Source organism: Echinococcus granulosus (assembly GCF_000524195.1).
Source record: "Echinococcus granulosus chromosome Unknown EG_S00002, whole genome shotgun sequence".
Classification (NCBI taxonomy): domain Eukaryota; kingdom Metazoa; phylum Platyhelminthes; class Cestoda; order Cyclophyllidea; family Taeniidae; genus Echinococcus; species Echinococcus granulosus.
Window position 1 is genome coordinate 231990 of NW_020170382.1, and position 12873 is coordinate 244862.

At 49.2% G+C, this 12873-nt stretch overlaps 1 protein-coding gene across 1 annotated transcript in view; it reads right to left on the reverse strand. All coding sequences in view use genetic code 11, as the record gives it.

Annotated features, from left to right (window-relative positions):
* Window positions 1-358: 358 nt before the first annotated feature.
* The window catches only part of EGR_00424 (hypothetical protein), a gene marked incomplete at both ends in the record, with an annotated part of 14244 nt that continues 1729 nt past the window's right edge, over window positions 359-12873 (reverse strand). The window contains 8 exons of the mRNA XM_024489673.1: window positions 359-1054; window positions 1124-1433; window positions 4593-4642; window positions 4903-5174; window positions 8560-8743; window positions 9210-9305; window positions 10164-10235; window positions 11451-11894. Coding sequence (XP_024355670.1) covers window positions 359-1054; window positions 1124-1433; window positions 4593-4642; window positions 4903-5174; window positions 8560-8743; window positions 9210-9305; window positions 10164-10235; window positions 11451-11894 — 2124 coding nt within the window. The remainder of the gene's footprint in view (window positions 1055-1123; window positions 1434-4592; window positions 4643-4902; window positions 5175-8559; window positions 8744-9209; window positions 9306-10163; window positions 10236-11450; window positions 11895-12873) is intronic.

Here is a 12873-nt window from a genome sequence, read left to right on the forward strand (position 1 = left end):
CAAAACCACCCCCCAGTCCCCATATCAGAGGTTCTATCGGTATGACAACAACAACGGAGGATTAGATTCTTAAAATTTATTCAAAAACGACTGGAAATATTTGATGCAACATATGTGTGTGTGAACGTTGCTACTAATAACGCACACAGTTTACTATAAGAATACATATGTATATGCTTGTGTATACGGTTTAAAATGTCCAGTAATGATGGGGACTCAATAAAGCAGATTATGTGTGCATGTGTATGGATGTATACAAGGGGGAGTGATGACAGATGGATGAAATCGAAGTGACCGCAGAGTCGTCTGTACAAGTGGGATGTAAGGATTGGGAGAGGGAGTAGGGGATAGACGCTATTCAGTAGTTGATTTCGTATATAGAAGCTCTCCTATCGCCACTACCCGTGACTAAATGCCGATCATCCGCCGATATATCGCAGCTCAGTACAGAGAGGCTCTCCTTCACCCTGAACAAGTTAGCACCCCATGGAGGTCGCCAGGCATTGAGCCAGGAGTCCTTGCCAGTGGAGGCGAACCAAACGCCCGAATGGGCGAACTTCAATGATAGCACGCAGCTCTCGTGCATCCGTAGCTGGTACCGATCCATCCGGCCCGGTGCAAACAGTTCAATCTCGTCCGACTCCATACCTGCGGCCACCCACTCTTCCGTCGGTGATTTGGCCAGAGAAAAGATCTGGGAGTTGAAGTTGAACTGCGCTATTTGGCGATGCATCTCACGGATGTCCCAATTGCGCACTGTCTTGTCCAATCCACCCGTCCAGAGTTGAGCGCAGGTCGCGCTCAAATCCACGCATGACGCACCATCTCCGTGGCCCTGCAATCGTCGAATCTGGCTCTGGTTGTGCAGATCCCACACTGAAATCACACCATCTGACTGGCAAAAGTAGCAGAGCTTGCTGTCATTGGAAACCGCCACAGCATAGCATGCCTGCACGCCAATATCTATTTCTCCTTTTGGTCGTGGTGTTAGGCCCCCCATGTCCCAAATACTCACTACATTGGCTTCTCCACCGACAACCAGCAGATTTCCCTCCTACAATAAAAAGGTTGATATTATTATCATCTAGGTAAAATCGTTTTTAAACTGCAAAAGGTAACAAACCTGGCCCATTTTAATCGATCGAATGTAGTTTCCACCCTGGAGACAGTCCATAGTAGCGAGGGGGCTCTTCGATACGGTTGGAGCGCGTTCAGCGGTGGCTGCAGCCAGATCCCACAACTTCACAGTGCCCTTGCCACCGGTGTAGATGTGCCGGGTAGAGCTGTTTATCATTACCGCGCAGACAACCTCACCGTGTTCAATGGTCTGGATGACCTTCGTAGAATGTGGAATGCCCGGACCTGAGCAGACTTCTGGGGGCATAGTGATGGGTGCAGGTGGTTGGCCCTCCATATAGACGTACGAGTACGTCCTAGAAGCAAGAACAGAAATAAACAAAAGCTCCGCATATAGGGGAGGATTGACCTGGCTTCCAGAAATGAGGTGAAGTGAAAAAAGATCTTTGATTGTTTACAAAATGCCAAAAACGAGGTGCCGCCTTCACCATTCCCTTTCAAATGCATAGAGGGAGAAATGGAGAACTGGCTTCTAGCAAGACGGAGAGAGAATTGATTTACCACCACCACCACTGCCAGACGGCGTGGCTAGTGGGCGAGAGGTAGGAGAGAGGCATGTTTAAATTGCTTCGCCATACAGAGGGGTACGTGTGTGTACACACGTACGCACACCACCACTCTCCTTTTTCCAGCCTCGCCCAGCCCAACCCAGTCCATCACTCCCCTCGCCCCCCTCATTCCATCAGAAAGAAGCAGAGGCATGGTAGAAGAGGGGCGTCTTCTGCAGCAGCAGGAGTAACACCGTTGCAGAAAAGGCTTGCTACACTGCACAGCGCTGCAGTGGCGGGGAGAGAGGTGGAGTGAGTGGGTGGGATGCACGCGCCCGCACTGCGTGATGTAATCTCCTGTCTATCACTGCTGGGAATGAGCGCACGCACACTGCTGCTACTGCCGCCGCCAGCTGCTTTTATTCCCCTGGGGTGGAGGTAAGGGGAAGCAGAGAAAAGGAAGAGTAAAGGGAGAGGTGATGGGGTGACACCCACCCGCGCCCACTCACCATCACCGCCGTCATCAGCACCAGTAACCGTGGCCTTAAGCCTAACTCCTGGCCGTGACTCTTAAGTCTCCACATTTGTTGCCGGGTTTGGGTTGCGTTATTACGCCTCCTCCGCCTTTCGTGTTCACACAACCAAACCGCATCACATCCCCGGTGGAAGGTCTCGGAAGAAAATAATCCCAAACTCTCCCACCTAAGGTAGAGTTGAGCTAGGAAGCACGCATATGGGCCTCCCTCTCCCTTCCCTTCCCCCTTCCTCTGACTCATTCGTTAATAATTTACAGACACAAAGATGGAAAGAAACTGTTTACTTATTCATGTGTCAAGCCAACTCGGCTCTAGCCACTCCATTTGTCCCTCTAGTGTCTTCTTTCCTCTCCTCGTTCTTCGAATTGCACGGGTGTGTAAAAAAGGTGCAGAGTACTGGAAGATGTCCGCTCAAAATGAGACAAAAGCCCTATTTTGGAATAGGCAAACTAAATCCGATGAGGTAGAAATATGAATTAATGTTGGCCTTAATGAGTGATACAAAGAAGCGCGTTAGTACGGTCTCGTAGGACAGCAAAACCACTTTATACAGCAACGCGACTTATTATGGTTGAGACAAAGAACGTCGGATGCAAAAACTCCAATTTGTACTCGGACAGTACTTTACTCTTCGAGGAAGATACAATAATCCTCTTCTAAAGATGGTAGAATTTGTGTCGACTACATTTCAACATCACACTTCGATGGCTTTTTCAAAATCACTAAAATCTACAATAGAATCTTTTACTAAGCAATATGATACTGTTTGAACGAATCCCATCGATATCACGTTCGGTGCTAGTCTCAGAGAAGAATCAACCACCAAAAGATGCGTTCCATTTAGGTACGCCACTGAAAAACTAGATGCAATTGTCCGCAGACCAAGACGACCCCACGACGTCCCAAACCAAACCTATCTGCGACACGATTTAAAGCAACCGACTACCACAACGGTACCAGCGGTAGTGACAATTAGAAGTGCTATTATCAGTAATCCACCTTCGTTGTACCTCCCTTTGTGCACCATGGATTTCTTCCGAGTGGCTAAACTACCATCTGAGGTCACGATACCTTTCGGTCGCCCTTGGTCATCAGAAGACTCCGTCTAATTGAAGGGTTGGACAGATCCTCGTACAAATTATTCTCGCTTGATTGTTTATTTATAGCCGTGTTTTCTACTGCGGATTTTCGTCTGTCCCCTCTCACACACACACGCATCATCCCCCTCGCCTCTCCCCCACCTCCCTACTTCAAACCACGACCTAGGACGGACGGGACGGGTAGGTAAATAGCCCTCCGAGCACGGGAGAGCAAGCGGGCAGAAGAGAATGAGGGGGAAAAGCGTGGAACGCCTATATGGCTTGCCTCTGTGTGTGCTGTGGACAGATCTTCCTTTGACCGGATGCTTGCAGGGGACCAGGGCTACGTGGGCACATTAATGTGTGTGTTTGGCAATATGCGAAGCGGGAGGTGGAGGAGAGATGGTGGCTTTAGATAGCACGCATCTTTTGTAGGCCCAGGGAAATTTGTCAACGTGGCTGTGATTCAGCACTTTTTTTCCACATTTACTACATGTTACATTCAGCCTCTACTGTGTTAGCCATACTGCCTACGCTTGTAACCACCTCTAGTTCTTCTTGTGTTAAATGTATTAAATTCATTTCTAGACTTGTATGTCCTCAAGGGTAAGTCATTGTCTCATAAGAAAACTAGGGTTAAAGAAGACTGTAACTCCTTAAATGCGAGAAATGATTATTCCCACCCTAGAAATCCTCATTGGAGCTAACTCTCTCTTTTGCCTGCCTCCCTGCAACACGCAAACGATTGAGCGGCCGAGGTCGTAAAAAAGAGGAGATGAGGTGGCAAGCGATATTGTGGCAAAGAGAGGGCGGGAAGGAGAGGGATAAACGTTGAGCAACGCATGCGTGTATGCAGGGAGAGAAAAGACCTCTCCAAACTGCCTCCTCTTTCCCTTTCGCTTCCACCACCACCCTTGTCTCACTTTTCCACTCGCAGTCAGCACGTGTGCTTCTGCGCACGCACACACAAGAAAAACCCCACTTTAGGAGAACAAAGAAGGCGCGGACACGGGGTGGAGACGCGCCTGCCTGCGTGCGTGAGTGGGCTTTTCTCTTCCCCCACCCCTTTTAAGTTCTTCCCTCTTCCGGTGCGCCCAACCCTCTCCTACTCTCTTTTTTAGCCGCTCCAAGTCAATTTGTCCTCTATCTCCCACTCTTTCTCCCTACCGCTTCCCTAGCGATCAGTTTTTATTTCTCCTCTTCCTCTTCCCATCCTCTATGTATCCCTTAGCGTGATCCACTCTTCCACGAGAAAGAAATAGCGAAAGTAGCAGTGAGATTGTCATATGCTTTAAGATAGTGCATATCTCCAAACAAGCTTAGATCGATGAAGGCATTAAAAGATAACTTACGTTCGTCCGACGGCTAGTGTAGAAGTTCGGAAACTCCCATCAAATGGGATCTAAAATTTTACAATTAAAACAAAAATATCTGATTTGACGTGCAAGCGAGAAATTAGCAGCAAAAGGGCAACAGGAATAGAGCTATAAACCAGGATATGGCTATCTAGAACATTACCGAAATGGAGTGAAACAAAAGTCAACACAATAAAACCATGACCTGTCCGACACTTCCCGGCCTAATTTGAGAATTGAAAATGCACACCTAAATAGCCTAGAAATTCCCTCTATGGCGACAGGAAAGTGTGGAATTAATGCGTACCGATGAAATGGATCCGGGAGAAGCCCCAGGCGGTCTCAGAAAGTTAGAAGGGGGTGGAGGAGCAGCGGCACCAGGAGGAAGAGGACCGGGAAACCGGGAGAGGAGAGAAGGATGAGTGGGTGTAGAGGTCATGAGACCGGGGAGACCCGGCGGTGGGGGTGGACCCCCTGGGAAGGGCGTCATCGGAGTGGGGAGGCTCGGCGTGGTTGGAGTTGCTCCTGCTAGGAAGGGAGGGATTGGCGTCACTGATGCCAGCGATGGTACAGCTTCACCTGTGGGACAGAATAAGACATGGCCCAGAAGCATCAGAATGCTATTTGATTGCCCCTTTAGGATGGATAAATAATGCCGGATAACGTAGCCGCTTGGTGTTGAGACTTTTCACCAAACAAGTGTCATATTATGAAGGCTTGATAAACCGTGCTTCAGTGTTTGGGCTGGCGATGTCAGTTATGAAAGATGAGAGAAGAATGCTACTGGTGAGTCTGTTTAAAACAACAAAGGTACGAGAAGTGACAAGCCTAAAACACCCTCGCAGAGGCTCTTCCCCTCTAGAGCATATACAAATAACGCACGACAATAGTTGGTGACCCACTGTGAGCCAGTTGTCAAGGCTTTAAGTGTGTCTAAAGGTGTGATTTTTGAGATTACTCGGGCAGTAATCCAAATTCAAAAGCCTAATTTCCAAGACATCGGTTGCGCCATGATAAGAACTGTAAACTTGGACGCATGCGGCACCTTAATTAGAATTGTTATGGGTGGTGAAATAACACACGGTCAATCTGGAGAAAAAAAGGACACAAAAACTCCATTTAGCGCTACTTAAAACCCTCAAGTAGGTGAGGCCATTCGCAATCTTTTAAAATCAAAGCGATTAAAGGTGAACAAGATTGCCTTTAAAAAGGAGAGGAGCCCTTACCCCTTGCTACTCTACAGGTAATTATGAATGAGCATCAGTCGAGTAATATACACCAGGGACGCTTCCTGATTAGTAAATGCAATTTTCTGAAATAAAGTGTGCAATAAAAGGGGGCGAGAACACACCATTCAGTTTCACACAAAGAAAAATCATAAACTATCTCTAAAAATACAGTGCAAAGCTCCTCTTCCTATAGCAGGGTTCTGTGTGCAAAGCCGAAACAACGCGGTTCTCATCACCACACCAGAGGGAAGGGAAGGGCGATGTGCTGGGGTGATGATAATTGGCAATCCAAAAGATGGGCTAGGCACGCACGCACGAACGCCTCAGTGTTCAGCCAGCGGTGGTAGTGGTGGTGGCGGCTGTGGCGTTAATCCGAACCCACTCCTCCGCCCCTCCCCACCCGTCACGGCTGACCGACTAGTTGCAAGGGGCGAAGTGAGGAGGGGGCGGAGAGACGAATTATTCCCTCGGGGGCACTCAGACTCGCCTGCCGAAACGTGATGTCGTGATGATTGGGGGAGGGGATGAGAGAGAACTGGAGATATAATCAGTCCCCTCCCTAAGCGTGTTTCGTCGCCGCCGTCATCGTGGTCTGAGTGAGTAGGGAGGAGGATTGGGGGCACACAAAGACACGTAACAAAACGTGCTCACACATTAAGGCACAAACCACCTCTTGACCAAGCACATCGCTAGGATAGGAATGATTCCCCAGTTTTTTGTGTAAAGGGTAGTCAAGACAGCTTCAAGTCAAGTGAAAATGGCAGGGCTACTGATCTGAATTACATGGGAAGAGGGAAGTGTAAGGAAGGGGAGGCTATCAAGACGGCATATGGAAACGGAAACATAACCCGACCAACCGCGCTGGCACATCTCTCTGACTCCCACCTCCACCATTCTACCATTTCTGTTCACCCGCCCGCCTTTCCGTATGTAACATTTGTGTTCTGCTGTTCGTCTATTCGGACACCACCACTTCTAACATTGCTGGCAGGAGGAGGAGGAGAAGCGGTAGTAGCATCAGCTAAAACGACCTAGCGGGCGCGCGTCCGTGGGTGTGCGCATAGTGGGGAGAAACAGTCGCGTAGCATCATGCATCACCCCTCCCATCTCTTCCTGGTTTCCCACCAACCCGTTCGTCTGTCCATCTACCCGCCCACTCTCCCTCGTTCTCTTTATTGCGCCACACTCTGAACCCCACCACCATCAAAACTCCCTTGCCCCCTGCTCCCCCCTTCGTCGTGTCAGAATCCATCTGTGTGCACGTGGGGGAAGGGGAGGGGGAAGAGAGGAGAGGGATGAGTGAATGGATGGCTGGTCGGGGTGAGGTAGTGGGTTTGGGGCCTAGGCACAGCCTATGCAGCGCACACCCACGCACGCACACAAGTAGCGTGCGACTGTCATCAGAACTGGGTCGTCCGTGGGCACGCACGCACACATACAAACGCACGGACGAAAGCGCACCATTAACACACATACACACCAGTGCGGTTATACACACACACATTTTGAGGCAAAGCTTTCTATCTCTATCTCTCTCCTTTAGACACATCCGAGACGCACGCACGCACACAGAAAATCTCCCAGTTTATTCCAGCAGTAGAAATGGGTGGAAAAAACAACACAAACCATTCCTTAATAACTATATTCAGGTTTGAGAGCTTCCCCCCACTTAGCTAACAGTACGTAATTCGTAAAAAAAAACATTCGACGTTTTCAAAGCTACAAGATGTAAACACCCGCACATACGTTGACTTAAAAAAAGGCAACAAAAGTGTTTGAAAAAGTGTGGTTATATGGATGAAAACTGGTGCCTTGAGTGAGGCACCGCTCCGTTCTATAAACACCGATCATACACACATGCATGCACACACACACGTGTGTGTGTGTGTGTGTGTGTGTGTGTGTGTGTGTGTGGAACGGTCATACATAAGCCGAAATTACGAGAAGTCGGAGAGAAGGCTGAACACAAACCCCACCTTGAATCCTGGCCTGGCGATGTTAATTCCCACGGAAACACGCACATACGCACACTATCTCTTGGCTGAAGGTTCTACCCCTCTGAACCGCCGCACCTCACCCCACTTTCCACCTTGATGAGAATGTCACCCGCGTAGCTGTTAAACCGTCGGAGGTAGAAGCTGGCATGACCTGACTAAGCGCACGCACATCCTAGAATTTAACATTTTTCTAGTTTGTCGCTCTCTCACGTTACACATGTACCACCTCACCGAGTCAAAGGGTAATCAATGCAGTTAACAAATGTAGGTCAACTCTTTGTTGTCGCCATTTCAACTTTTACTGTCTCTAAGCGGATGATAAGCTGGAATGCAGCTCACAGTAATAGTAGCACCGGCAGCAGTTGTAGAGCAAAACCGAGCATAGCATAGCACAGAGGAGAGCTACAAGGAAGAGAAAAAGGAAGGAAAAAACAGCTCTGTTCCTTCCTTCGTATGCACGCAACTGCGCACCGACGCACGAAGCGCGTCGGAGGCGTGTATATGCCCATTGAGGCGAGAAATGGGGTGGTGGCGTAACCCCCTTTCCCCTTTTCTCCCTCCCATTTTCAGGAGTGAGTCAGACGTGAGACAGGGAGGAAGAGACGGATAGGGGTAGAATGGTTTTTTTGGGTGACGGTTAGAGAGGGGCAAGCGTAGCAAATCGCACCCGGACTGTTCGTCGACTAAATGGGTTGCTGCCTCCCCCAGAGAGGATTTGAAGCATGAGAGAAAACTCACCGATCGGAGTCGAAGTCACAGGAAGCTGAGCGTTGACGGATGTAGAGGGCTTAGGAGAGACAGCAGTATTATTCGTTGACAAGAAAGGTGTCCCGAGGTTGAGAGCACTGGGGGATAAGGGCGACCGATTTTCTCCATTACTGTTGGCGATGGCGTTAGTGTTTGGAGTCGAGGCCCTATTCCGCTGATAAAATCAAAGGCTCAAATGAGGAAGATCCCTCCAATTCCCATAAGACGCAACAGGCGTGTGAAATTTCCTGGACAGGGCTGTAGCAGTGCAAGTGTGTGTGTGCGTGCCTCCCTATAGATGGCCTTCATCAATATTAATCCCATCACTACCGTAGCCGCTATTCGGTTGCACACACACACACACCCGTTCTATCTCCATTAGGTGGAGATCTCGCACTATAAATTTGCCGGATTTAATTGACCTGCCTTGCATCTTGACGAAATAATCAGGAGGCTACTGCCGCACGCACAAGAAATTATCAGGTAGTAGAACGACTTATCCGTTGAGAACGAAACATTCTGACAGACGGTTGAGCAGTAAATGAGAGAATGTGAGTCGGCAACATTGGGTCATGGTGAGTTGAGAGGAGGGGGGGGTTAGCAACCATATTTTATGGATGAGGGGCTTGTGCCTAACTAACCTCGAGTTTCGTGTCGTTACCACAGCTGGTGCTGCCCCCGCCATTTTCATGTGGACTGTGCCCAATTGCAGCTGCCGTGCCGTTCATCACGACGTCCTAGGCGAGAGGGGAATACAAACAAGGGCGAATTAGGTGGGAACTTAGTGACAAACATGGATGTACACGCACACCGACAATCATGCCGTCTAAACTCCATTCCGGGGTGAACAATTAGTCCGTTATACGCTGGTAGTTAAGGTCTTTGAGTCAGACGTTCACGAAGGCAACTACTATTCCATGCAGAAGTAACTATTGACAAAGGTGCCGTGTGGTGCCACAATGACAAGGGATAAAAAATCCATAAGGGTGGGATAGAGGGCAGAGGCAAGTTTTAGTCAAAGTCTCTTCCAATGCCATAAACAGCCTTTCACTATTGTGTTGCCTCCGTTACTATTGTTGCTGATGGTGGTGAAGGCGGATGGTTGCCTAGATTAAAGCCACACGAGGCAGCATATGCAAGTGGTAATCACACGGGTGATGGATCACATTTATTGTCTAAAATAATGTCACATACACATACAAACGTTGAGAGCATGAATTACTGTGTGCACTAATCATGACAACACTGGAGCTTCAGATGTGTTGTGCGTGTGAGACAGTAAACTTCTGATGATAAGAGCTAGAAACAGAAATTTCGAATAGTTTAAGGTCTGCCTGGGATGAAAGTGGCCCATTCACACACAAAAGATCGCAGAGTGGTGCTGTTGCCAGCATGCTACAGCTTCAAGTGGAAAGGAGATAAAAAGGTGGGTGTGTACGACAATAACTGTTCCCATACACACACAAAAACACAGTGAGGTGTAGACTGAAAACACAGACAACAGAAAGGTGGTAGTCTGTGTTGTTGAACGCATCACAGGTGTGGTGGGGAGGGGGGGGAGATACGGGAATAGTGAAAGCAAAAAACGAGCTTACTCGTTTGACATTGTGATTGATGTGATTGGCACCATTTAGGAGTTCTGAATCACTCTTAGCTTCTTCGTTTTGCTAAAAAAGGGAGGGTGATTACCTTCTATTTAACAGGAGAGAGGACTTTTCGTTAGTTACGTGTGTGCAAGTGTAGTGTAACTAATGGTGCATGCAGATTCGGTTTGTTGCCAGAATACAAGGCAAAAAGAAAAAAACAGTAACGTAGAACAAATCCAGGTCACTTTGGCCTAGGAAACATCAAAAAGAGGGAAAACTAAGGTATGGTCGATGGGAAGATCCGGGGGGCACGTGGTAGGTAAAACTCAACAAACTACGACTGCGTGAAGGAAGAACCTGAGTTTAGGGGGTTAGAGTTAGTTAGTTAGTCCCTTCTATGACCCGACTCGTATGCAATGCTAACTAGATGATAAAATTTCTTGGTGATCTATCGTGTGCACGCAAACACGCACGCAGCCACGCAGACACGAAGTGTACATTTGCATTTTGTGAAAGATGGTGGCTGGAGGTGGTGGGTGGGAGGAAGGGTATCCACAACAGGGGTGCACACACAGACATGCGCGCAGCATTTAGTCGCTGACCTTGTGCGGTTCTAGCTCCACCTTTTCCTCCCTCCATTCCCCCTTGAATGCATTTGTGTAAGTACATCAAAGTTTGCCTTTCAGACACTCATACTTACGAAAACTAAACAATCGCCTACATCTGGTGGGGCTGCAAAAGCAAGGTTTTGTGTTATCCACACGCACATAAGCACAGCGACCAACTGGCCGCTTAGTCGACTAAGTCGAATCATCACAACTCAGATAGATTCAATGGAACAACGCCCGTGACTTTAACATCACTATCAAAACCTAACTCGATGGTCGGTTTCATGTTTAGAAAGGAAGGTGCAATTTTTCGAGTTTTCTAAGTTATCACGTTTGCCAATCAGGCTTGGAGGAGAAAATAAACTGTTACAGTTGATTTTCATACCAGGATTATGAGTCCAATACTTACACAATCGACACCGATGCTGTTACTTCAAATTCCACCAATTTGTTTGGGACGTATCGGATATTTTGTGACTGATAACAAACGTTGAGGTAACCTTAACAATCAATTCAAGCACTCCTTCCACTACTAAGAGGCAGTTTTATTGAAAACATTCTTGAGTAAATTTCTTTACTCCATTGCACATCCAACACCACCAGTCACCAAGAGTTGGTGGATTTCAAAGCCAGTACAGAAGAAATGTTTCCGGGGAGAGAGCAGTTGCAGAAGGCCTCAACAACTCACATTGTCAAGCCGACGACGTTTAGAGTCCACAAAACCGAGAGTAGAGGAGGCTCTAGCTGGCTGAGTAGGACTGGATGCACCAAGCGCCTGTGGAGAATGAAGTCGGGGTGGTTCCGCAGAGCTGGGCAGAGGGGGTATCGGTGGTACTGCTGCCGCAGTTGGAGGGACCTCCGGTAGGGGAGCTGGTGCCGAAGGCAGACACGAGGGTGGTTGGGGTGGGGCCGGTGCTGGCGGAGGGGGTGGAAGGACGCCAGCCGCGGCGGCAGCTGCAGCAGCTGCGGCACAGGCTGTGTGTGAGAGATCGAAACCTGCGCCGGGGGCGGACTGCGACATGTTCGCGATGGTCGCCATCATGGCGGTGGGATCGACCCCAGTCAGCCCGCCGCATTGTTGTTGGGCCACTGCCGCCGTCATCGCTGCAGCGACAGCTGCTGCTGCGGCTCGCTGGAAAAGAAAAATGGACGGACATAGCAATTCAGAAAATACCCTGGTTTTAGGAAGTATCGATGGCAATATCATGTGGTCTTTTTAGGCAGAGAGAGTAATGACGCGACAGGCAAAAACAAATTAGAGACAATTCTGTTAAAATATGGGGGTGAAATTCTGGTGTGTGTGCTTTGAGGACTCGTAAACAGATGCACTCGTAAGAAGGCGTAGGAATTTCGCACAGACGATCAATAGACGCAACATTTGAAGTTGGGAATGTACCAACTGGGTGAGATGGCAAAAGGAGACCATGATAAACCCGTAGAGAATATTGAGAGTGAGAGGCATTATGGACGTGTACCAGCACGCGCAAAAAGCGATTTCCAAGTTAGCTGCGCGCTTGTCCATCGGTGACAGAGAAGCGCACATAAAAAATTGGATGACCAAGCCTCGGCTGGAGAGCGGATGGTGGTGGTGGTGATGTGAGCGTCAGAGGGTGTGTAGGGTGAGGGGGAGGTGAGTGCAGGAGGGGGGGGCGGTGGGGGCAAGGCGACAGAAGTGGGCGGGCGGTGATTCTGCGCTGTTGGCACATAAAGCGCCGTCCAAAAATCACGAGGCTCTTACAGGTGATGCGCTCTCCAGGAGCGTGGATGCACGAAGAAACTTAAGAGGCTCCTAAAGGTGGCGTGTGCTTGACGGTTGCACATACGCACACGCCTGTGCACGCAAGCACATACACACGCACGCGCCAGACATCAAGCAGCGCGCTCGTGCATACCGGTGTGCACGTACGTGCGTACCCCACCATCCCACTCCCTCTTAGGCCACCCCAAACGAAGGGTGGAAACACCCCTCCCCCCGCCAACCATGCAGGGAAGGTGGATGTGTTGACGGTCCCCTTGCCCTTCCCACATCGCCGCGACCACCACCACCATCTCTCCACCCCGGCAGGAAGCGCCAGACAAGCTACCGGGGTGTAGCTGGCGGTCGTGGTGGG